The sequence below is a fragment of the Epinephelus fuscoguttatus genome, linkage group LG9, assembly GCF_011397635.1.
Source record: "Epinephelus fuscoguttatus linkage group LG9, E.fuscoguttatus.final_Chr_v1".
Classification (NCBI taxonomy): Eukaryota; Metazoa; Chordata; class Actinopteri; order Perciformes; family Serranidae; genus Epinephelus; species Epinephelus fuscoguttatus.
In genome coordinates, this window is record NC_064760.1 from 8,121,143 (window position 1) to 8,147,392 (window position 26,250).

The 26,250-nt window shown below is 40.1% G+C and overlaps 2 protein-coding genes across 4 annotated transcripts in view; both read right to left on the reverse strand.

Annotated features, from left to right (window-relative positions):
• The window catches only part of bbs12 (Bardet-Biedl syndrome 12), a 61,025-nt gene extending 55,524 nt beyond the window's left edge, over nt 1-5,501 (reverse strand). Inside the window, exon 1 of one of the 2 annotated variants that reach the window (XR_007450045.1) lies at nt 5,401-5,501. The gene's annotated coding sequence lies outside the window, so the exon portion shown is untranslated. The remainder of the gene's footprint in view (nt 1-5,400) is intronic. The other variant, XM_049585423.1, reaches the window with a different exon arrangement.
• The window catches only part of adad1 (adenosine deaminase domain containing 1 (testis-specific)), a 59,784-nt gene extending 38,199 nt beyond the window's left edge, over nt 1-21,585 (reverse strand). Inside the window, exons 1-13 of one of the 2 annotated variants that reach the window (XM_049585427.1) lie at nt 21,415-21,585; nt 20,583-20,774; nt 19,958-20,098; nt 19,608-19,778; nt 16,664-16,735; nt 16,059-16,184; nt 15,277-15,400; nt 13,370-13,540; nt 13,011-13,086; nt 12,660-12,816; nt 7,706-7,940; nt 7,242-7,374; nt 6,059-6,923 (exon numbers count right to left, since the gene is read on the reverse strand). In XM_049585427.1, the coding sequence (XP_049441384.1) occupies nt 6,810-6,923; nt 7,242-7,374; nt 7,706-7,940; nt 12,660-12,816; nt 13,011-13,086; nt 13,370-13,540; nt 15,277-15,400; nt 16,059-16,184; nt 16,664-16,735; nt 19,608-19,778; nt 19,958-20,098; nt 20,583-20,754 (1,692 nt within the window). In that variant the 5' untranslated portion in view covers nt 20,755-20,774; nt 21,415-21,585 and the 3' untranslated portion in view covers nt 6,059-6,809. Of the gene's footprint in view, nt 1-6,058; nt 6,924-7,241; nt 7,375-7,705; nt 7,941-12,659; nt 12,817-13,010; nt 13,087-13,369; nt 13,541-15,276; nt 15,401-16,058; nt 16,185-16,663; nt 16,736-19,607; nt 19,779-19,957; nt 20,099-20,582; nt 20,775-21,414 lie in introns of those variants that run through there. The other variant, XM_049585428.1, reaches the window with a different exon arrangement.
• Nucleotides 21,586-26,250: the final 4,665 nt, after the last annotated feature.

Below are 26,250 nucleotides of genomic sequence, written 5' to 3' on the forward strand. Positions count from 1 at the left end.
GCGCACACACGTGAACGCAGTGCACAGAGAGGCAGTTAGAGCTACAGGCTACAATGAGGCTAAAAACAAAGTTCAAATGAAATTTTTCCAAACAACTTTTTATGTCGGGGCTTCAGGACACTTGGATCACTACGGACGAGCAGTATGGAGATATTCTGTTGTTTCAGTTATGTGTTTTGGACGTTTGAATCTGGGGCGCCGTAAGCCTCCATTAGGTGGAGTTGTGTTGCTACCCCCTCCCCCCTTGGATCTCCGCAAGTGTTGTGAGGACTCTAAAACTTCACTTGAGCCTCCCTCGGCATATGGGTGAGTAGATAATAGCTGAATTTTCATTTTTGGGTGCACTATCCCTCTATGTCGCCATAATTATTAAAGCTACAGTTGGTAATGTCCATGAACGTAACCTTGTCATATTTGCTAAAACTGTCATTACATCCACACAGTGTTTAATGAAACAGATAGTTTGTAAAAATATGTTCCTCCTAAAACTGCTTCTAATGGCCTTTGCTAGAATCTAATGAAAAACAGCCAATCAGAGACAAAGAGCCTTTAACGCAGCTGTCATTCATGTCAATTACTGGTCTTAAACTGCGGTCAAACTGTCAAACTAGGCAGCGCTGGTGAAATATGAATCAAGATTCTGTTAGTGCATTGCCCTTTTCTAGCCTTGATTGTTTTCATAAACATTTTTCAGTGTATTATTCAGCTTTAAAATGAGAATGTGACCCGGCTGCTGTGTCGGAAACAGTCAAGTGAAGTACCAAGCACCGCCCACCGGCCAGAGCAATGCTCTCATTTGACAGCTAAACAGTACCCTAATAACTGTTCTGAAAACGCGAGATGAAAATAAACAATGCAATAACGGAATCTTGATTCATATTTGATAAGCTGCTTAGTTAGTTGTTTTTCACTCTCTTGTTAACATCATTAGAAGCAAACTGAGACGGCAGAGGAAAATGATTTTTTCCACAGATCATGTCTCATGTATGTTTGTGTGGATATAGTGAGTTTCAACAAATGACAAAATTATTTTCCAAAGGTTACCAACTGCAGCTTTAACATGAAGACATGACTGCTTTTATTTTTTATCTTTTACACAGATTCACCTCTGTATTTTCATTTTAATTATTTTAAAGTGTTTTACATGCTGCATTCACTAATAGCAGGATCTCACTACACTGTAAACACAGACTCCAGACACCTAAATTATTTGGTGTTATATTTGCAGCACTGGATGACACAGTGTGTTGTTTGTCATAGCCTTCCACTGTTATATTAATGAGCCTTTTCAGCTCTGAAGCTCATATTGCCAGAATACCATTTTTCAGTGGGTTCTAAAAGAACTATATGATCATTGTAACAGCATACGAATGGTTCATAGAGGCATTTCCTGATATGCCACCTACGTGGTTACATTATGTTGAAGTTTAGTCAACTAAAACTGTTGAGGTGATAGGGCACAGTATGGTGTCCAAAATGTCATGCAATGAGACCAATACAATAACAGTAAAGGGTAAATGGACTTGCTTTTGAGAGGTGCCTTTCTGTCTTCTTCCAACTACTCAAATCATTTCTACACTACAGGCCAGAGTTGTAGTCATAGTTTTGTATTTCTTATTAGCTTTTATTTTTATTTTGTTTCCAATTTCTGCTTTCAGTTCAGTTTGCAAGTCAGTCTAGTTCCAGTTAGTTTCCAGAGTAGGTTTGTTTCAGTTTTGTCTTTACTGTTCAAAGTGATAGCTCAGATTTTTAAGGAGGGGTTGTATGATGTACTTATTCATAGACAATACAAACAGTAAATGGCTGTCGACACGCCCCCAGTTTGGGAAGCAGGTCGGAGTCTGGTGTGGAGACTGAGAAATCTACTGCTGTGGAGTCCCACTTTAAAAAATTAATATCAGTTTAAGTGTACGCTATACTGAGAGTATTGTCACTGCTATACCTTGATGTCAGACAGCAGCCCCTTTTACACTGCCAGATTTTCGGCGAATGTTGGGCTGTTTTGCCAAGACACACAGAGCCGGATTGGCGAGTTGATCCGAGGTGCTCAATTTTCCGCCTCAAAGGGTAGACATATTGGCGGAACCTTTTTGGTTTAAACAGAACGAGGCGCCCTTCCGTCACAGAAGGGGCTGCTGAAGACTTGTGGGAGGAGCTGTTGATGATGCCGCATGTGCGACCCACTGGCGGTGGATAAACAGGAAACAGCTGATAGCAGGAATTAGCAAGCAGTTAGTAGCAAGAGGGAAACACAAACCTGACATACACTGTAAAGATGAGCAACTGGGGAGACAAGGAATTGCGCGCCCTCCTTGCCCTCGCAAACGAAGAGGCCATTAACCGTCAAGTGACGGGGACGGTGAAGAACGGGCCGACTTACGAGAGAATCGCCGAAGGACTGACCAGCCGCGGCTTCCCTCCCACGTCACTGTTGACGTCACACGCTGAGCTACACATTTTGTTACTTGCTCACGCCCCCCATTGCCCCGAAAAAGGCACATTCTGTAAAAACAAAAGTAGGAAGGCGGCATTTTGCCGCACTCCCTGATTTTATTTTTATACTGCCAATGCTGAAAGAAGATTGATTGGGCTTTCCTGCAAATTTGCACAATTCCTGTTTAAAAAGGGCGACAGATTTCCAAGAGTAAAATGAAGCCGTTATATCGCTCTCTTCAAAGCCAGACTCCATTAAGAAAAACAGTGATTTAACATTAGTGAACACAGGAGCTGCTGGTCTATCACTGCCTGGATCAGTTAGTTGGTTTGTGTTATTGTGTGACTTCGGCGTTTTAATGGGTTAGTCATAGCCTGAGTGTCAGACTGAAGCTCCCAGAACCTTCAGTCTGACATGGCTTCCATTGAAGGCGATTTACAAGGGGGAGGGAATTTGATTTTTTCCCTAACCAATCAGTAGAGATCAACGACTCACCCAGAATCTGACATCATTAGTATCCATGCCTCGGGGGTGCCGAAAACAAGCGAGCATTGCCCGTTTAAAATGTCTCCGTCATCGTGCTCGCCCAGCTGCATCGCCGTTAAATCCAGTTTTGCAGCTTCCTTAATTTGGTCCTCCATTAATGCGAGTAGTGGCGAAATACCTCGATAGCATCGTTAATGTCGTCCAAACAATGGTCCATCCATCGTTTGGACGAGATAAATCGCAAATTCATTGCAGTATGCCAGACCAGAGATGCAAGCCTACTCAGTTGAGTGGGCGGGGTCTATGGTCTGGAACCAGGCTAGGTTAGTCACATAATAACAAACAAACTGATCGCAGCAACAGCTGACCAGCAGCTCCCATGGTCAGTGAGCTAAAATGACTGTTTTTCTCAATATAGTCTGGTGGCTTTGACAAGAGCATAGATGAGTAACTGAAGCCATTGACAGCTCCCCCTTTGACAGAAAGGTAAAGCGGTGAAAATATTCTCAATATGGCATACACTTAAAGTGATGTTGATTTTTTTAGGTAGGACTTTTTGGGGGGCTAAAATATGTTTTATTGCTGACCCCATCCATAGCAATAGATTGTTTAGCTTTCGTGTCCAGCTTGATTCACCAAAGTGGGGGCGTGCAGACTGACATCTACTGTATGTAATACACTGACTATGGAGAAGTGCCTCAAACAATCCCTACTTCAAAAAATGCAAACTATCCCTTTAAATATTTTAAGGTTTAGTTTAGTTTTTTTACTGTTTTAGGCATTAGTTTTATGTTTGTTTTTATAATATGGGGGAGTATTTGTAAGATTAAGGAAGTTCAGATGCAAACACAACGGTTTGTGAAGGCATGCAGACATCCCAGTTTCAATCAACATATGCACCAATGACTCCTCGTGCTTCTTGTGTTGATAAACTTGTCCAAATTGACAAAGACTAAAACTGAAGACATTTCCTGTATATTTTTATTTTATTTTCCTTACTTTTGTAAGTACACAATATCATTTTAGTTAGTTTGTCATCTTATTCTAAAGTCTAGTTTCTTTTTATTTCAGTTAATAACAATGTTTTCTCACCTGGTTTTAGTTTTTTGCTGCACGAACACAAACACTGCAAATTGATCCAGAGACCAAAAGATAGCATAAGGGACCAGGACAGTCACTTCCCCCAAAAGCACTAATTTATAACTTAGTTAATAATAATAGTAGTGTCTGTCTTTTAAATGTATTTGAAAGGGGTTTTTTTTACCTATCATTTCATGTAATGTTATGTCATTTTCTTAGAATGATGGGTCCCCTGATGTGATTTGTTCTATCTTTTATTGAACACATGATTCATGAGACAAAATGGCAGGAAAAAAAAAAGCAACCCTGAGGCATGTGGATTTCTGAATCAAGCCACGATTTACAAGAATGCAGCACATATTACTACACATCCTTCTGCACAGCACCTCAAGCATAGGTGCTCCAGCTTCTAAGAGCTCAGGTCTCAAACGTTTTCACTTTGTAACCACATCAATAGAGTTGCATATCCTGTTTATCTCTAAACCTACTAGTATCACCTCAGTGACTGATGCCACACAAAAAAAAAGAAAGATGGCCTCATATCTATCTTACACTGCATCTGTTTGGGGGAACTGAATCAGTAACTTAACTTCTGATGTAAAAACCTGCCACATAAATAAATACTGATATTAATAACAATGTCCATGGGGGCAAACCTTTACATTAAAGTTTACTGACATTAAAACAAAAGATTGCAGTCCAACACAAGAATACAAGAGAAGGCAACATTTAATCACATGTAGCACTTTCAGATTCAGCCAAGATCACAGTGCTAAAATACTGTGGGTTGGTGCCATTTTACAGAAAAGTCAACTGAGGTGGCAGCTTGATGTTAGACAAAATCCACACAACATAGCAATGATGAAGTCTTAAAAGTGGACGACGATAAGGGAGAATACTTTGAAGACTATCTCTGATTTACAAGGCAACCAATGACTTGTCTTGATCAAAACTTTCCCTGCTAACTACAAAAACAACAGAGGAATTTACAACAAAAAACTTACTGCAGCAGGAAAGAGGGCAACTTACATACAGTGCCTTTACACAACGTGGTATTTTAGTATAATCTGAATCATACCAACACTACTTTGTTCATGTGCTGCTGTTAAGGTCCCCCACCCCACATCATTATTTAAAACAGAAAAACAAAGGCATCAGCTTTAGACATCACCTCTGGGGATCTGCACAACTGGAGCAGAACCTAACCAGTCAAAAGTTATACATATTCCAATTAAACTAAGCAGCACCGCTCAATCTTGATAAATTGCCACACAAACCGTGCAAAGTTCTATCAGGGTTTGGTGCACTGCATTACACTTACAAAGATCACACTCTGCACTGCATATGAAACGCGAGAACATATAAAAGGAGACAAGTATGAAACCTGGAGCTGTACATACAACCAAAAGGCTTGATCCTCGAACACAAGCTTCCTCAATGCACTGGCAATTCCTTCTTTCGCCCAAAGCAGTAGGAAGTAAACACACCACTCCATTCACAAGGCTGCTCAACACTTTAAGAGTAAATGATCCACTGCATAGCATACACAGGAAACCAAAGCATTTCCTGTGTGCGTATATGTAATAACAGAGTGAGGCATATCAACAGTTTGCATCAACATGGGGGTCAACCGGTTTGTATCTGGTGACGAGCAGCCTGATCTTCACATAACGCAGTCTGCATTTTTGCAGTGCAAATCTCTGGATATCCAAGGTCATTTTGCATCTGAATGCGCCCCAAAAGATGCGAAATCAGCACTTCCCAACGGTGAAATGCTGGTAAACTGAGGCCAATTCACACGGGATAGTGTGCATTAACGTTTCTTTCTAAATAAAATGGTTTATTATCTACTGTGTTCTCTCTCTCTCTTCCTGTCACTAATAGTGTCTTTCTCTTGTGCATTACCCAGATGAAGCAGTAGATAAACAGACAGTCTCTGAGCAGTGTTCTGATTGTGGTCCTGTTATCACAGCTTCACAGAGTTTTTCTTTTTTGAAATTCTAATTTGCTGTAGGTTTTGGTGGACTTGAAATAGCAAAACAAGTGCTCAGTTCTCACCTTCAGAGTTTTCTTGGTAATTTTTGAATTTCTTCAAAATAAAAATGAACTGAATACCAGCTTTTGAGCTTGGAATGATTTATTTTTATTGATTTAAATCCATGTGATAGCCAATCGCACTGTTCAGTATCAAGTGTTTAGTCAAATGGCTGAATATGGACCAAAAATGTTATTTTCTCCAAAGAGTGGAAACACAAACAGTAACTTATTGAGACCAAACTCAGGTCTTTTATGAAACAATCATGACCTCATTAACTTAAATACTCCAGAGCCCTCAGGGCCATAATGAAAAGTTCACAAGTAGCAAACCAACATTATGATTACATATTGTACATGGTCATTATGATTACACACAAAAGCATGTAATACTTTAAAATAATTCAACAGTAAAACAATGAACAAAATAACTATTACCCTGATTAAGGTCTGTAGTGGGCTGCAACAGAAGTTGTTTGCCTCTACAAATGTCTCTTTTATACAAATTTATAGCATTTGTATTCCTCTTTTGAAAACCCGAACTAACCCTGAGGGTCACAGTCCGCAAACAGAGTTCACAAACACAAAACCTCTCTTAAACATGAACAGAGATTAACTCTAATCTCTTCAGAAAACACAACAGAAATGTATTACCAGCTTGGTAAAGGCTCACAGAAACAACTGATTCTTGTAAACTGAACTTGATTTTAAAAATCTGAACACAATGGCTTTCAGTGATAACGTGTTTTTTTTCTTTCTTTTCTTTTTTTTTTTTTTACATGCTGAAGTTATCACTAACCGACAGCTTGACCAGCCAGGAACCAAAGCCCTGTTTGTACAGGTATGCCCTCAGCACGTTCTTGGCCTCCTGGTACGGCTTCGCCATCCTCTTCAGTGAAAAAATAACAATAGAAGTAAGGCGAATAACCATGAACCTTACAAATAATTTTCCTAAAGTACACACACAGCAGTCCTCACAAAGCTGATTTTAAATGTGAAATGACAACGTGAAGTTAGGAGTGAGCAATATGCCTGAGACAAATAAATTCATCATCTGTCAAACTAAACACTGGGAATTGTATCATATGTGTGTTGATTAATTTTGAAACTACAGGGTGTGCTTTTATTTACAAATAAAGTGAACGTCAGAGGATCAGTGTTGCAACCTGTGTAAATGCCGTATTACAAGTGTTACTGCTGAGGTTACCTTGGCTTCTCTGTAGGAGCTTGTGGCCAGCAGGTCCTGCCGCTGGGCCTCTTTGGCCACCAACTTGAAGCGGTGCAGCATCGCGGCTTTGCACAGACGGCTTGCAAGAGCAGAGCCACTCTTAAAGGGGGACCTACAACAGAAGAATCAGTGTAAAGAAAAAGCTTTAATGTAATCACAGACAAAGCTAACAAAACAGGAAATTCAAAGTAAATCCCAAAGCAGTCGGTGTCAAGGGAACTTCATGAGCTCAGGAACACACTGCAGTTAATCCCACAGCTGGTATCCTGCCAATTACATTTCAGGCTGCCTTGTTTCAAACTTGGAATAAAAGTAATCATTATCATTATCTCAGTAAGCTCTGCAGTTATTTATGAATTTTGGATAATTGCAATCCAATCCAGTCTCTCAACAGTCTGCGAGCGGAAAACCCTCCTGCCAACTTCCTATACAGTCGTCCTTACTCCTCTATGGTCTTGCCCTCCAGGCCATCCACAACCTCCAGAGAGCTGTCTCCTTCGCACCAGTTGATACAGTAGGTCGACTGGCTTTTGTCGGTGCTGTTGGCAGCCACAGAGGGCACCAGGCTGATGTGGGGCCTCATCATGCAGTAGAACATGGGCAGCTGGGAGGTGATCCCCTCCACACGCTGGCTCACAGACATTTTCATGCCACGGATATCACTGCAGCCAAGGTCACCTGTAAGATATTAAAAGATAATATGTTTTAGCAGACACCCTTGTGCAGTAACACTTGATCACTGGATTCTCTTTCTACAGCCTGGGGATTGTGAAAATTTTACTCTAGATCAGTGGCTCCAAAATGGTGGATTGCGGGTCCATTCTGAATGCACCGCAAGTGACTCGCAAACATGTCAGGTTTGTAAAAAACACACTTTATATTTATGTACAGTGAATTTCCGGCACAGAGTTTTATTTTGAAGTGCCGTTTCCTGCTGTAGAGTGAGTGAACAACAGACAGCTACTTGACAGAGACAGCAAACTAGCTTGACGACATGGCCAAACGCAAGTATGACATTGAATGTACTAAACCGTGTGGACCTTAAACTAATGACAAAGGGCAAATCTCAACCCTGTGACTGGACCAGTTGGGAACCACTGCTCTAGATAGTGGCACCAATCTAATCCATCTCGTGTTTTAGTTGTACAACAGGCTGCAGACCTCATTTATCCCTTATTCCATCAAACTGCTAAATAAAATAAGAAGATGCAGGGTTTTTCCTGCATGGAGAATTACAAGGCAGCCTCCAGTCAAATTCACCCCCGCTACCAGCTCTTGATAAAAGTCTGACGTGTGTAACACTATTTTCTAACAAGTGCTGCACTTGGTGGATTTCTGTCATTTGTAACTGCAAATGCAGCAGTGCGCTGATGTGGTGGTGGTGGTGTATCATAATCAGCACAGTGCACTGGGAAAGGCACTGCCAAAATTGCCAGAGACAAAGAACAGAACCATCTGTATTGGACCACAGCAAAGCAGGAGCACAGGGCCTCACAGTGTTTCTGCTGGTAGCATCTTTGCCACCACAACAGAAAAAAACATCAACAAAGAAAACAACACTCCTCCTCACTGCCATTTGATGACAGTTTATTATCGCTAGTCTTTAAATGCTGTTGCAAATGGCAGTCGGATTCTGCCTTTGTAAACGTTACTCTATGTGCCTTAAAAGACTTCTATGAGACATGACATTAGTTCCTTACGATACATAAAAATATGACTGAGCCTGATAAAGGCAAATAATTGAAAATAAGAAGTAAAATAATCAAAATAAATTCCATCAAAAATAATAGACTGCCTTTAAAAGGTGTTCTGTCAAAGTGTGTAAGAGGAGATACATTATTTTTAAATGCTTTAATAAATGAGGAGACCTACAATTGTGCACTTGTGTAATACAATATTGCCAGCACCATCTTTTCTTCTTCTTTTTTTTTTTTCAAGAGTTTCCATTTATCAGCATCTGTGGTCATGACTCAGCCTCAAACATAGGTTAACCTGTCATGTGATATGCTACTTCAGAACAAAATACATGGCCTATTACTGGGACCACAACTGCAAAACTGCACAACACCAAAACTGCAGGTGAACATTTAATATCCAGGAATTCACATAACACACAGCTGACTTTCCATGTAAAAATTTGGCTATATTTCATAAATAGTTGTACAAATTTTCTTCAATCATATAATTAAATCGTACTCGTAAAATAAATTTCTTGTACCAAGTGTTTGCTTAAGCCAGTTGAAGGCAAGGTACACATGCACTTGTGTGCACATGTTCAGGATGGTACTACCTCCACCTCATTTTGAGCCAGGAAAAACCCTGATGTGCCCTTTTTTGTGTTTGTACCTGACATGATTATGGAAATAAAAGTAGGGTTCTTTGTAGGTCAGGGGGATGTTAGTGCAGTTAGTCAGGAAATGAGTTGTAAGGTTTCAGCCGTTTAAAGAAAGGCAGCCACCTGTACTGTCTGTCAGAAGATAAATGTTAACCTATAAAACAGAATGCGCTCCAGCAGTAAGCTTGTAATTTTGTACTCTTCCTGAATGCTTTTAGTGTGTACTGTATGTGTGTGTGCGTTTATCTGTACTGTGTCTACTGCAGTCGTGCATTCGACGACAGTAACAATTTAATTCATCAGTCACGTAGCTGTGCTTCGGTCAAGTGGTATCTTCATTTTTTAATGACTGTCAGTATATTTACATTTCCATACATATCCAATACAACTGATTTTGGAGTTTCCCTCTCTCATAGATGGGGCAAATGTGGGTCATATACCACTATGATTCTGAAAAGGGGAGGAGTCACATGGAAAATCTATCTTACCGTGCTGTCTTCTGTAAGAACTGACTTGGAAACTTGAGTAGGATATTTTCACACCTGTTGTAGTTATCTTTTGTCAAACAGAGGATTTTAAAGTCGGGGAATTTCTTTGCTAGTTGTGTCACAAGTACATGAGCGAGCAGCTTCAAATCTACAGGCTGTCAACATCAGTTGTCTGAATAGACAGACCTCACGCGGTGTTACCTAAGTGCCTATTTTTGGATTCACCATTTCCTTGAGAGAATGTGGGGCTGTCCGTAAGCTCATCTCAGTCACAGCTACTTTCAAATGCTTCCATGGCAACACTGGTGTTATGCTTTATCTTACCATCAGGGCTTTTCCTGCTTTTTGCCTTCTTTTTTTTTTTTTTTTTTTTTTAAACTAGGAAAATATTTCCAATGTACGCCAGGTCTTCAGCCAATGCGAGAGGCACTATCTGTTTATAGTACAGGCCAGCTATGGTTAAAGACATGATTAAAAAAAGGATTTTACCAACAACATGTCGTACAACAAACGTTACAAAGAATAATTTTTGCATACCAACTAATTTGTTATGCTATTTAAAGCCTGACGTAGATCCTTTTTTAAGTCAGATCGAAGGTACCAGAAAAACCAGACCAGTGATTCAATCCAATCCCATAGAACAGCCCTTTTTAAAATCAGCTAAAACTCTTATGTGTTTTGACATCAATAAGATCCAACCTTGCTCAAGCAGAGAGCAAGTACTGAGCTGAGACCCACAATAAGAAACAACTTCCTGTTTACATTTTATTTGTCTGATCGACTTCCCCTCCTAACTTTATTAGGCATATCCTACTGACTTTCACAATGATCTCTTAGGTGTTAGGAGGGATAGAGATCACAAGCAGAGTCCTGCATCACGTCAGGTAAGGTTTTGGGTTAAACAAAAAACATGGGGATAGGATCGCAGGTGCTGGATGATGAATATATTAACATGAAATGAAAATATTAATCTAATGTTTTGATCCTGACTGCTGACTCTGTATGTTGCATATGTCTTCTGCGCCACCTGGAATACGAGAGCCACTTCAATCAGGTGCATTCCCCACTGACACGTTAACTGTGGGGATGTGTGGATCGATATTATGACAATGAGCAAACTATTCATGTAACTGCATTCTCTGAATTACCTTTATTTCAAAATATATTATCTTAGTTGAATAAAAAGGACCCTAAATGGTCACTTTAAATATGCTGCCTATCCAAATTATTTGAACAGGGATTGTAGGATTTGCAGTTTCAAGGTCAGGCAGTGGATCTTGTGTCGACCTTCAAGTTCTTCTGGCTGTAGGTGGCTATACCACCTGTATACTGTAGACACAGCTTTAAAAAAGAAGTGGTGAGGAGCAACGATCTCAATTAAAGGCGGAGTATGTGATTCTAATCCAATACACTTTTTGTCAAATTCTAGCTACATTCTCCTCACAGTCTGCTTGCTGTCTGAAATCCACAGAGCATTATTAAGAAAGAGAGATGACCGAGAATCAGCCACAGAGGAGGAGGTCAGACAAACAAAAAATTAAAAATAATGAATATGATCAGGCCAGGGCAAACAGCCACTTTAATGTCAGTGAGGCAACAGAAAGCTGCTGATACGGCCAGCTGGTAGGAGACGTTGCAGTCTGGTATCAGACCCTCAGCCCTGGGGTTTGCTTTGGCTGTATAAGTTGCTACAGCAGCTAACTGAAAGCTAACCGAAAGTCTGTGGGTTCTTCCACATTGCGCTTTCAGTCAGCTGACTCACCCGTTGTAACTGTTGTTGCCTTGGCAATGCGCCTCCATGTGTTTGGAGGGACAAGCTTCTGAAGGAGCATGTGTGTTTGTTTGGGTTTTGAGTCTGGTTAGTAACAGTCTCTCCAGAATCATGGACTGCACATTTAAGTTAAAGTCTTAGAACTGTGACTCGCTCTGAAATCAGGTTACCAGCACAAATCAGCAAATCTATTCTTTCTGTTATTATAGGAGTCATGAATTAATTTAGAACGGGATGGATTTTGTAAGATTTACAAGACTGACTAGTTTTGGGATGGTTTATATTTTTGTATCGTCATATGTATGTACTTATTCTCTTTGTGACTGAGGTGACTGGGAGAGACGGGGTGAGTGGGTCGCTGTACTTTTTGTTGACCACCCTCTTCTTTGTCTGCTGTGATCATTTTAATAAGGTTTTTTTTAAGTTTTTATAAGTTTGTGCACGTTATGATAATGATTTTTCATAAGTAAATTTATTTAACACACTTTTGGATCTCAGCGTGTCACATAAGTTAACCAGGCCCAGCCTCAGCCTCTCTTTTCTGCTGTCACTACAGTTATCATTGTCTGGTCTTACTATAATATCTCACCTTACAACACCTGTGGAGTGATTCTACTGTTGCATTTGGACTCAATGGTAATGCATTTAATGCTCTTCATAATTCTTTATTGTTGCCAAAATGGTCAGGCTTTGGAAAAGGTAGCACTGACTTGAAATAGGGAAGCTGCCTTTAAATTCCTTCTGTTGGAAAAACCCAGATAATTTCAGTGTAAGGTGCATCATGACTTGACTTGCTGACTTGCCTATGAGGATGCTTTGGACATAGACGGGCTCGATGAAGTGGCTGAGCAAGGCTCCCTGGTATCCTAGCACCTGCCACTGAGTGAGCTTGTCTGTGGAGGACATGCTGACCGCCTTGGAGGCAGAGTGATCAAAGGCTGATGAGAAAACTGAGAACACCTTTAAAAGAAACAAATCAATCTGTAAATATGCAGCGAAAAAGGAAACAGTGGCAATGCTATTTACATTATGATTCCGTGATGTGTTTAGAAATATGCAACTCTGCTTTTATTGAATATATTATAAAAGAAACTTCCACTAGATAAAAGAATGTAAAAGATAAGATATATATATATATATAACATATACATCACCTTTCCCTCCACTGACAGGTGCAGGCTGATCTCATTGTTGACTTGCCATGCTGAAATGGAGAGCGGGTTCAGGCGCCTGAGAATAGAGTACAGAGCTGAAGAAAAGCATCATTGCACTTGTACAAACATTACTTATGCTACTTAACCATGATTTGGCATTTCTGTGGCTCTTATAAAGACCTAACTGCTAACAATCACAGCCTTATAAGGTCGAGTGCAAAGCAACTCCCAGTATTAGGTTGTCATGACCTTTCTCTTACTCGTGTTCCTGAAACTATCACATCACTTGATTTGCAATGCTTCATGAGATAACAGCGTTCAGAAACTCTAAAGGATGAGGCTTATAGTCTAAAACTCACAGTGTGGAGGGGATCTGAGCGGCACCCTTTGGTAGTTGGTTCACATAGAGGTGCAGGGTGATGCCACTCCTCAGGCTGAGGAGGCCGCTGCTGCTGTTCTTTTGGAAGATTGACTTCTCCTTCAAATTGGCGTGATTGCTGAAGAACAGCAGCAGGTGCCGGTACAAGAACCTGACAGCACAGCATGAGAATGGCTCATTATGATGCAACATCACAAATATGAGCAGTAACAGTGACTAGAAGTGAAGAGCTACTGTTAGAGGGGAAAAAAAGGCTTTCATGTCTTCCCCCATAGTCACATAAAACAATACTACAGCTATAGAGGTGTGAGCTGAGGGTGAACCATCTTCAAAGGAGCAATATTCATGCATCCTAAAAGTGAAATACTCCTTACACATATTTTACTTCAGGGCTGTCCCCAAAAAGTCGACCAAAGATCAGTCAACCAGAAGGGTCATAAGTCGGCAAGATCTCATTGGTCGCTTAGTTGCAGAAAAAGAAATAAAAAAACTTGAAACTCAATTAGGAGCTGTTCCTTGTCAAAATAAATCCAAACCTATCTGACTAGGCCATGTGGGAATTTAATTTGAAAGGACAGACACAGGAAGTGTTCACGCTCAGCAGTCAGACAGGAGTCAGGTTAATTTTGCGGTTATTCCACAGGCTAGTTAATAACATGTCGGACAGGAAATCCAAAGTGTGGGATCATTTTGAGAAGGTGAAGGATGAACCCAAGGTGATATGTAAACTCATCTTCATTGGTCGACTACAAACATGACGTATCATCTGAAACATGGAAGTAGCTACATGCCCATTAGCCCACAGCGTCATTAACAGGCGGCTCGCTCAGTGTGTGACGTGCACTTGGAGATAAAATATAGGCCTATATTAATGAAGGTTCATTAGTACGGTTTTGTATTTCTCTGTAGCACAGTGTTAACAATGTTACTGACACTATTCTTTCTCACACCTTCAACTCAAACCACCAAAATATATCATTTTATATTTAAATTAATATCGTAAACATGCGGGCGACTAGTCGACTAATGGCCCTAAATGACGACTATTGGTCGACTAGGAAAATACTTCGGGGGGAGCCCTATTGTACCTTAATGTTAAACCTACTGTCCTAACCAAATCACATTTGAGCTATTATTTCCCCCTATAAACATATACCTGTGGTGTGAAACCAATACTATTCTTTTTTGTTTTGTTTTGTTTGTGTATACAGAGAAAAACTGCAGATGACCAAAAATGTCTTTACACAATAACAGTCATCACCACTGTGATATTTTTCCATCAACTCTTCCTCTTACAGACAAGGCCATGTGACCTAAACTGTTAGAACAACGTAGGGTTTGCAGGTCTTGACAGACGACATGACATCGCCCCCAGGTCTTGAGAAATAGACAAGCAGCAAATTGGCTAACTTTAACATATGTGATCTCGGAGCATCTGGGGACTGTGTAACAGGAAATGCACTCACATTCAAGGTTGTTCTCAGTGACGTTTGTAGGCTACTGTGGTCTACATATGTGTGTCTATGTACACTTACCTACCTCACTGGCAACGGTCATTCAACAAACATGTCATCCATGTGATTGCATTTAACAAGTTTTTTAGTATTTGAAGAGGTTTAAACTTGTGTTTAATTTTGATTTTTGAGACCCCTTGGGGGGTTCATGGAACACAGTATTTTCTTTTATTTGATAGTTTAGATGAATTTAAAAAACCCTCTCAGTCTTATTTTGTAACCTGAACTTCTATCTAGTATCATTTCCTTACATGAAAAAGTAAACTTTCACTGTTCAGTGCAGTAACACTTGCGGATAATGAGAAAATAATTTGTTTCTAGGCATACCACAACCCAAACAATCTAACGTACACAGGTCATGTTTGCAACCAACCTCATAAGTGATCTCCTTGCAGTTACTACTGCATGTGAATCGTGTACAATCCGCCCATTCGCTGAGGTGTCCTCTTTGGTATTAAAGCTGCCCGTGCCTAGAGCGACCACCTCGCATCCGCTGGCTAGAGAGAAAGAGAGAGAAGAGTTTGTACAGAGCGCAAACTGAGGTAGTCGCCACTCAACCACTGAACAGACTGTAACACCTTCAGTTTCTTTATATGCAGTTCTGTTTTTGTTGTTATACTGCTGTCAAGCAGAGGTAGGACGTTTCATTTGAGCAGACCAAGTGGAGCTAGATATACACTACTGTTTGCTCTGTATTATACAGTATATAGTACTGTATATAGCAGCGATTCTCAAAAGAAATTGTAGACAGTATCACGAAAGCTACCTGTCTTATTTTGTCTTATTTTTATTGTCTGATGTCACGATTTGAGTGATAACACACGTTACAGAAGCTCTTGTGCACAGATATGAGTACAGGTGTGCCTTGCAATTTTGGTTTGCCCTTTCGGTGTGTCCTGGACAGAAACAGTTTGAAAACCACTGATTTATAGTAACAGTTTCTGAGTGTAGCTTAAAAGTAATGCAGTCAACAAAGCACCATGAACAACAGCACAAATTCTACGATAAATACTAAATTTGGAAAACTTCGGTTTTGTTGTCTGTACACCAATGTCAGATTAAACGATGGTTATTGTAGACGGTTGATAAAACTCCCTGATGTTTGACTTTTTAAAAAACAACCTTTGGACCATGCTTTTGTGAGAGCTCGCTTACAAGTCTGAATGATGAATGCTGCTGTGGTGCCTGCACAGGCAGAGAACTGTGGGTGGCTGTTCATCAGTTTGGTGAGCTGATCCCTGACAGCATGTGGAATCTGGAGGTTGACAGAACTCGTCGTGTCTGAAAAACAAGAAAGATATTAATGGGGGGGAAAAAAAAATAAATAAATAATCAACTGGGCTTTAACTGCTCTCGCCCGAACGAAAAAGGTATGTATAGAGATATATGTATTTCACTGTAGCATGTGGTTGTACAGTATTCCCTGCACTTTCCCTTTTTGCTTTATACAGTATGGACTTTAACTGTTTCAGCATTACTTATTTTTTGTTTTTTTGGCTAAACTTTGGAACGTGCGATTTGATATGACAATTATGAGATGAATTGCTGACTTTTGATACATATCAGTCTCTTGAATTAATATACATGTCAATCTCTTGAATTAAACCAAAATGTCAGCACTTTAACTTCAATGTTTTATTTTAGAGAGACTGAATACTGAGTGAACCAAACAAAAAATGCGCCACTGTCCTCATATTGCCATCTCGCAAATTATAAATTTAAGAAAATGAGAGAGTCATATAATAGAAATCCAGAATTACCACGAGTGGCTCTATGAGAATGTATGTTGGAGATGGAGGGCTCCTCTTTCACTGGCAGTGGTGGAGGAACATCTGTGGAAAAAAAGGCATGGACATGAATGAAGGGGAGCGCCTACTGACAAGACACAACACTTTGTTGTAACTTAATTTGTGCCTGTATCGTGTTTATTATACATTATTCTGTTATGTTTGCTTCTCTATAGGCCATGGTTACACTTGTCTTTTCAATACAACTTTTATGATCAGATGCGCCAGATCGGAACTGAGCTGTGTCCGTATACGTGTTTCCAGATTTGACACTTCAATGCAACCTGCCTGATTACACATTGATTGGATGTAATTCTGCATGGATATGTTACCTTGTCCATGAAACCTTAACATTTCCTTATTGTGCTGCTTCACAATGAGAGCTTTTAAATAACAATTTAATTTTTTATTCTGAAGAATTTATAGGAAACTGAATGAATTTATCACCAAAATAGCCGAACTTTTTTTCACAGCTAATTTTCAATAAAAACAAGTCTGCTAATAACACAGGAAGCAAGTGTATACGCACAAACAGCCACAGTGAGATGTTAGATGAAGAGCTGCAGACAACAAGTTCTTACTGCACCTCTGCAAACAGCAGTTTCAACAATTTTATAGAAGATGCAAATCTCTAATGCGCTGAGCTGTCAGACCAAGACAAGCCAAGGCAACACATGTGTATGGTAAAACCCTCTAAGACAATGGGTCTTAAGTTTATCATACTCCAGCCCTGGTCTTTCCTGTGCTCTCATTTGGGAGAGGAAGTCCGTGTTGCAGGAAAATGACACAAGACCTACATTTGATAAATTGTCCGGATTGTCCACATGCTGTCTACACCTCACTGATATCCAAACTCAACGAGAGCCAGGCCACTTCGGCCTATTGTCTTGCTAATCAGATGCCAATGCAAGCAAGATCCAATCTCAGAATGTCCAGACATGACAGTTAATGCGTCCTGGCATGATAGGATGTCAAAAGTCGTATTGAAAGACAAGTGTAACCGTGGCCTGTCTTTATTCAATTTCTGACTGAAACTGTTAACAGGGTGTTGTTGTATAAGAGCATGTATCCTCAGCCAACCTTCTCTGTATAAATGAAGGATATACAGTACAGGCCAAAAGTTTGGACACACCTTCTCATTCAATGCGTTTTCTTTATTTTCATGACTATTTACATTGTAGATTCTCACTGAAGGCATCAAAACTATGAATGAACACATGTGGAGTTATGTACTTAACAAAAAAGGTGAAATAACTGAAAACATGTTTTATATTCTAGTTTCTTCAAAATAGCCACCCTTTGCTCTGATTACTGCTTTGCACACTCTTGGCATTCTCTCCATGAGCTTCAAGAGGTAGTCACCTGAAATGGTTTCCACTTCACAGGTGTGCCTTATCAGGGTTAATTAGTGGAATTTCTTGCTTTATCAATGGGGTTGGGACCATCAGTTGTGTTGTGCAGAAGTCAGGTTAATACACAGCCGACAGCCCTATTGGACAACTGTTAAAATTCATATTATGGCAAGAACCAATCAGCTAACTAAAGAAAAACGAGTGGCCATCATTACTTTAAGAAATGAAGGTCAGTCAGTCCAGAAAATTGCAAAAACTTTAAATGTGTCCCCAAGTGGAGTCGCAAAAACCATCAAGCGCTACAACGAAACTGGCACACATGAGGACCGACCCAGGAAAGGAAGACCAAGAGTCACCTCTGCTTCTGAGGATAAGTTCATCCGAGTCACCAGCCTCAGAAATCGCAAGTTAACAGCAGCTCAGATCAGAGACCAGATGAATGCCACACAGAGTTCTAGCAGCAGACCCATCTCCAGAACAACTGTTAAGAGGAGACTGCGCGAATCAGGCCTTCATGGTCAAACAGCTACTAGGAAACCACTGCTAAGGAGAGGCAACAAGCAGAAGAGATTTGTTTGGGCCAAGAAACACAAGGAATGGACATTAGACCAGTGGAAATCTGTGCTTTGGTCTGATGAGTCCAAATTTGAGATCTTTGGTTCCAACCGCCGTGTCTTTGTGAGACGCAGAAAAGGTGAACGGATGGATTCCACATGCCTGGTTCCCACTGTGAAGCATGGAGGAGGAGGTGTGATGGTGTGGGGTGTTTTGCTGGTGACACTGTTGGGGATTTATTCAAAATTGAAGGCACACTGAACCAGCATGGCTACCACAGCATCCTGCAGCGACATGCCATCCCATCTGGTTTGCGTTTAGTTGGACGATCATTTATTTTTCAACAGGACAATGACCCCAAACACACCTCCAGGCTGTGTAAGGGCTATTTGACCAAGAAGGAGAGTGATGGAGTGCTGCGGCAGATGACCTGGCCTCCACAGTCACTGGACCTGAACCCAATCGAGATGGTTTGGGGTGAGCTGGACCGCAGAGTGAAGGCAAAGGGGCCAACAAGTGCTAAACACCTCTGGGAACTCCTTCAAGACTGTTGGAAAACCATTTCAGGTGACTACCTCTTGAAGCTCATGGAGAGAATGCCAAGAGTGTGCAAAGCAGTAATCAGAGCAAAGGATGGCTATTTTGAGGAAACTAGAATATAAAACATGTTTTCAGTTATTTCACCTTTTTTTGTTAAGTACATAACTCCACATGTGTTCATTCATAGTTTTGATGCCTTCAGTGAGAATCTACAATGTAAATAGTCATGAAAATAAAGAAAACGCATTGAATGAGAAGGTGTGTCCAAACTTTTGGCCTGTACTGTATACATTATTTTTGCAAACCAAAATCCTCTTATTTACATCTAAGGTAATTCTGTTCTTCTTTCATGATTTCACTGTTAACAATGTCTAAATGTAGCAAGCTAATTTTACAGGCAAGCACAATAAAGGAATCATCAAAGATTGCTGTAGAAACACGTCATACTTTGATCAGCATTAGATCCTCACCTGATGCGTCAGGGAGGACAGACGTCAGACTTCCCAAGGTGGGCAGCAGCTCCTGCAGAGCGAGCTCCGCAGCTTGGCGCCTAGCCTCCTTCTTTGTTATTCCCATGCCAGTCTTGTACTCGATCCCATCAATCACCACACAAAAGGCAAAATAAAGCCCTGTTATGTTGCCTGAGGAAACAAGAGAAGAGACGCTGATTGGAGACAAATCCTCAGCTCCTGCTGAATGTGCCTTTTTCCATCAGCCAGCAGTGAACAGTCAGATTTTAGGAATCATGTGTGGAGCTGAGCCTGCAGGTTTAATCTCAACCAAACCTCAGAAAAGCTGATTTTACTGGCTGCTGCTTTACCTGTGGTCACAGTTTCCTTCAGTTCCAGGTGGAACTGCAAAGTCTGTGCAAGCTGATGAAGCAAAGACACAGGGTTCGTCTCCCCTTTCCTGTATCTGTCAATCAGGATTTCAGGTGAAGCTGTCGGCTTGGCAGCAGGACCTTAGTTGGTGAAATAAAAAAAAGTGTAGAAAATGTCACATTAATATAAATTGTCCATTTGGTTGTAGCAAAAAAGCTAAATACTAACTGGCCTTGCAAAAAAAATCAGACATCACAAGAGGAGAATGCAGTCTTTTTGTTATTAGCTAAGACATGGCCAAAGTTTGGGCCAGGGGGCCAATGTGAAACAACCAAGGGCTGGCATTTGACAGTTGACAGCAAGGGCCGCTGCATTCAAGAGCAGTGGAAAGTTGATTAGTTTATGACTAAAAGATTAAACCATTGCATTTTATTTGTATGTGATTTTTTTTAAATAACCCATATGATGAGATTTGCAGCTGGCTGCCAGTTAATTTCATATTGTGTTATATGGCCCCCATTTACCCTTGTATTGTCTAATTAGTTATTACATTAATTAACAGTGGTGAAAGACGTTGTTGATAAAGTTAAGTGGGATTCTGGCAGATCACATTCTGAAACTCACCGTGCTTAAATGTATTTTTCCCTTGATGGTCAAAGACATCCTTGTCAGGAGAATCCGAGGTGGACAGAGGTTGGTATAATTCACGTCCTGGTGAGGTAGGCAAATTCTTCATGAGGATTTTTGCAAAAGAGGCTCCTCTTGAGCCACGAAATGATCCACCAGCTGGAAACATCCTGAAAGCTTTCAGGATTACTGAAAGAAAGAAAGAGAAAAATAACTCCATGACTGACCTGAAACCACACCTAAAGAAAACTGTATGATTCTGACAAGGGACAGACAGACATGTTAGCTAAGGTTCCCAAAGTTACGTCTGACAAAAGGTTTCAAGGGCACAGCCTGGCCGGTTGTATCCACTTAGGTTAGCAAGTGTTATATTTATTCCATATTCAAAGATATGGTAACGGCAGAATTATTCTTTAATAATATAGCATTGAGTTGTCTGTAGAAGTGTAGCTAACACTGCAAATCACTAATCTGGGACTTGGCATCTATTAAAGATAGCTAACGTTAGCAAAGTTGGGTTAGCTTAATAGCATTCGTTACGTTACCATTAGTTTAGTATCACACTCAATATAGCCTATAAAAATACAATATAAACATTTATACTTCACGTAACGTTACTTTAAAGTTAACTTGAAGTTTCTTACGCTTTCGTTGCGGTTTACAAAGTACCTTAACGAGTTAAAGTTCGACTTTTAATCACTTAAACATCTCTATGCACCTTGCTAACGTGGATGAACGCTAGCGCTAACTTGAAGGCAAATTCACTTTTATGCTAACGTTACTATGTACGTTACTTAATGCAGTAAATTAAGATAAAAGTTAAACTTACCACGTCCACAGTTGCTGCTAAATATCCAGTACACGCTTCTAATGAGAAAACAAACGCAAAGACCTGTAAACGTTTCGTTTCTTTATCAATAACGTTTTGATATTTAAACGGTTTCGAAGCCACGTCCCAGCCTGAACGTGACGTCTCCAGCGCACGTGCTTGGACGAGACGTTGGCTGTTGTCGTTCGACTGACGCACGTGCAGAGATCGTTTATAAAACACGATGAATTACACTGTTTGGAAAACTGACGACGCTGTTTTGTACAACGTTTTTGTAATGTAGTGACAGGTCGAAACTACAGATAAGAGGCTGTATTCACAAAGCTTTCTAGTACAAAGACTTAATCCTGGTGACAGCATTTCAAAATTATAATTTCCCTTTAAAGGTAAGACTAAATCCCAGTAAGGATAAAAGTTATTCACAAAGCATTTTAGCCTGTAAGACAAATTCTAAGCTAGGAGAAAATGGTGGAAACACAGAGAGATAGGAGAAATATTAAATTTAGATTTAAATGAAACACTACAGATTAGATGGTGCAGAGATAATGTCTGTGGTCGATCTCATTGAGAATTTGCACATATCTCTAACCCACTGCAATAATAATAATAATACATTTGATGTAGCACCTTTCACAGAAATAAAATGTTCATCCGCTTATCCGGGACCAGGTCACAGGGGCAGCAGGCTTTCACCATCTTCTGAGGGACCCCAAGGCGTTCCCAGGCCAGATGAGATATGTAGTCCCTCCAGAGCGTTGTGGGTCTGCCCAAGGGCCTCCTACCAGTGGGACATGCCAAGTACATCTCCAACCCAAACCACCTCAACTGACCCCTTTTCGACACAAAGGAGCAGCAGCTCTACTCCGAGCTCCTTACCCTATTTCTAAGGCTGAGCACAGCCATTCCACGGAGGAAACTCATTTCGGCTGCTTGTATCCACAACCTCATTCTTTTGGTCACTACCCAGAGCTCATGATCGTAGCTCTCACGTAGACTGTGAGAGTTGGGATGTAGATCGACCAGTAAAGCAAAAGCTTTGACTTATGGCTCAGCTCTGTTTTCACCACGACAGCGCACACATCGCTGCAGAAGCCACACCAAACTGCCGATACATTTCACACTCTATTCTACCCTCACTCGAGAACAAGACCCCGAGATACTTGAAATACATTAAAACATGCAATCAAAAAAAAAAAAAAAAAAAAAGGCAAACAAACCAAGGAACAAGCGCAAGGTGATTTAGGGTGGGACAAAGGCCAATTTGAGAAGATGGGTCTTCAGATATCTTTCTGAGGAGACTGCAGACTGTACACCTATAGGGAGAGAGTTCCATAGTGATGGAGCAACCACTTCAAAGGCACAGTCACCTTTTGTTTTTGAGTCTGGAGTGTGGGACAGCCACGCTCTATACATGAGAACAAGTATCTTGAAATGAGTCCCGAACCTGATGAGAGGCCACTGTAAGTTATAGTTATAAATACACAGATTGGGAGTTCTAACATTTTATATTTGTGACTGTGAAATCACATCTGCAGTTCTCTGTCACTGTTAATTTCATAGTTAGGTCCTGTTGTTGTTTGTAATATTTATGATTATTTTGGTCAGTTAAACATTTAACTATTATTCGACTGGTCATCAGTTGCTTGTATGTGTATCTGTCAATCAGCCATCAAGCTGCTGTGCACAGAATTGTGGGTCAGAATAGCCAGAAAAGCATGCTGGTTTGCAGACTGCATAATCAGACCGGGTGTAGTGTGTAGTAGCACATCCTAGTATTTTTGACATATTATTTATAGGCTTCTTTTTCTTAGTGTGGTAGTATGGGTGCTGGAACACACAGTATGTGTCACACCCAGCAACGGCGTCAGCCACACCTCCTCACTACAGTAAAAGTTTCTGTTTCTCTTGCTCTGAGTTGCTCTCAGAACATTCCTAAATCACTCCTAAACTGCATGCAGAGCATATTTGTTTGTCTATTTTTAAACACAAGCAACATATACAAAAAAAGGGAATTGGGGAATAATTGCACAAAGAGTTTTACTGAAAATCAAGCATGCATATTGATATTGACACCAATGTGCTTAAAAGTGTAGCCTCAGAGAGTGGCCACCATGGCTGTGATCAACTCACAGACCTCTCTTGACATAATTTACCCACAAACTCACTTTAAATTTAGCAGGCTGCTCACTGACAGATTTAGTTCTACACAAGCAAATGCAGTAGTACAGGAGGACAGTTATAACAGCAGCAGATGTAGACCTGCAGATGTAGACATGATATCTCCCGTTATACACAATTAGAGGAGCCTAATCACACAGGCAGAGTAGAAGTACAAGTTAACCACTGGAACCAACTATCTTGCAGAATGACATTGAATTTCCTGTGTTTTTTCTTTCAATTTCAATTTCACTTTATTTGTTGCATGAAATCCTAAGAATACAATGTCAGTGCCATGCAATCTGTCAGTCCCATCAATTCATGCATTTAAAACAGTGTGATGATAATAAATATATGTCATTTAGGATCCTTGAAGCTCTTCCCGAGCCTCTCAGTGCTGGCATGGTGTAACTGGTACCTTTTTTCTTTCTGGTTGCGATTTTAAATGATCCCATCACCCATCATCAAAGTACACATCAAATAAAATTTCTCCAAACACGTTTCTTGTTATTTTAGGTAGTTATTATCACGCTAATGTATGTTCAAGTGTCCATTTCCCCCGATAAGTTGGTTTTAATTCGTTATTTGATTCTATAAACAGTCTGACCATCTCGAGCTTTTATTTTGGTACTTCCGGTGACTGGCAGTGTGAATTTGCATATTAGCTAAATATTTAGTTTCACCCAAAACATTTAGATTTAACATTTAGATTTAGATTTAGATTTAATATTTAGATTTAACATTTATATTTATATTTATATTTAGCATTTAGATTTAACATTTAGATTTAGATTTAGATTTAATATTTAGATTTAGATTTAGCATTTAGATTTAACATTTAGACTTTGGTTTAGATTTAACATTTAGATTTAACATTTAGATTTAGATTTAGATTTAATATTTAGATTTAGATTTAGCATTTAGATTTAACATTTAGATTTAGATTTAGATTTAATATTTAGATTTAACATTTAACATTTAGGTGCCACATTTAATATTTAGATTTAACTATTTAATATATTTCTAAGTTAACAAATATTGCTGTAAATGTGGTAAAAGGTGACGTTAAAAAAATCACAATACTTTTTTAAACATTGTTTGAAGCTAAATGTGGCAAAATGTTGATGTTATTTTCAGCGTGAGACACTTTACAAACGGCACCCCATACAGGTCAGGTTATGATGTGTCAACATGCTTCCCCCAACCTGTTGGCATCTTTGAAGTCACTTTTTAGGCTCAGTAAACGTTTGCCTCAGGTTTTGTCCCAGTGACACCAGTGTAAGTTACAAAACACATAAGTGGGAGGTAATAAAAAAGGGGCTTCCTCTCTCACCTCCCACCCCCACGATGACATGGTGACAATTGTGGTATAGCGGTGCACAGTGGCAGCTTCCTCCTCCTCTCAGACACGTATTCACACTCCCACTTTTGATGTCTGCAAATTTCAGTACATCCTCACTGATACAAAATGAACTACCTTAAGTGGAGTCATTTTTTTAATTTTAGACCCAGAGAGTGTTCTGTGAGGGACCGCTTTTGTAGTTTGGAATTTCCCTACATCCGGATCACTTAAAATAGTTGTGTGCACTGGCTTGGTTTGTCACCTCATAGTGAGAGTCAGGCTGAGGGGTTTTTACAATCTCCCACTTTGTTATTTATAGCAAAGGCATAGTCTGAGACGATGATAAAATGACAAGGCAGGTCACGGGACACTTGGCCTAGTATTTTCACTGTGGCAACAACAACAGACATCCGGCTGATAATAATCGCTTTGTTCCATTATGACATTATAACTTAGATAAAGGTTAAACATCCTAAACAAACAGTAGTATTTGCAGCCTGAAAGTAAGACAATGGAATAAGAATTACATCACTGATTGTGACACTGGGGAAATGTTATGATTTGTGCATTTGTTAAAAACATGTTTTATTTCTCCAGTTAAATACGTGACTCAAGGCAGATGGCCGCCTACATAGAGCCCGTTTGAGGGAAGTTTTTCCCCACCAACGTTGCCATAGTGCATAGCTTGATCCATATGTAAATGATTTGGCACGACAAATAAACTTAACGTATCCCTATCTGCTGGATTTGGGCTATGTCTGTGCATTCACATTTTGTGTTTGTGCATTAAAGAGTTGAATTGGTACCTCCACAAAAACAAAATAACATAAATAATTTCTTGTTTTCGTGTTCATTTCTTACCAGGAAAAATGTGGTGCTGTCTTAGTCAGGTTTTCCATATATCTACATATCCAACACTACACACTGCTGGGGACAAATGTGGGGGTGGGACAAAGCTTTTGTTTTCATTTCTGCTTACAGGGACAGTGGAAAGTGGTCACTAGAGTAACCTGGGCAACCACATCTTATGTGTACGTGGGGTGGAAGGGCGTGAACTTTTTCCACTGTCAAAGTGGGACATGACAGTAAAAGTATGAGAACCACTACTTAAAGGGAAGTCCAGTCACAGAGTGCTGCAGGGATGATGTTTTATGTAGGCTGATGCAGAAGTTAGTGTTGCCTGGTTCCCTCAAATTGGCAATTGGGTTATTGCAGAAAATGAGCTCTGTGGCGAACAAATGTTTGTGATACATGTGCATTTTGTTTAGCAAGATAATCGTCATAAATGAACACCACAATGATCTTTTTTGAAGCATAAATGCAATCACCAGCAGTAA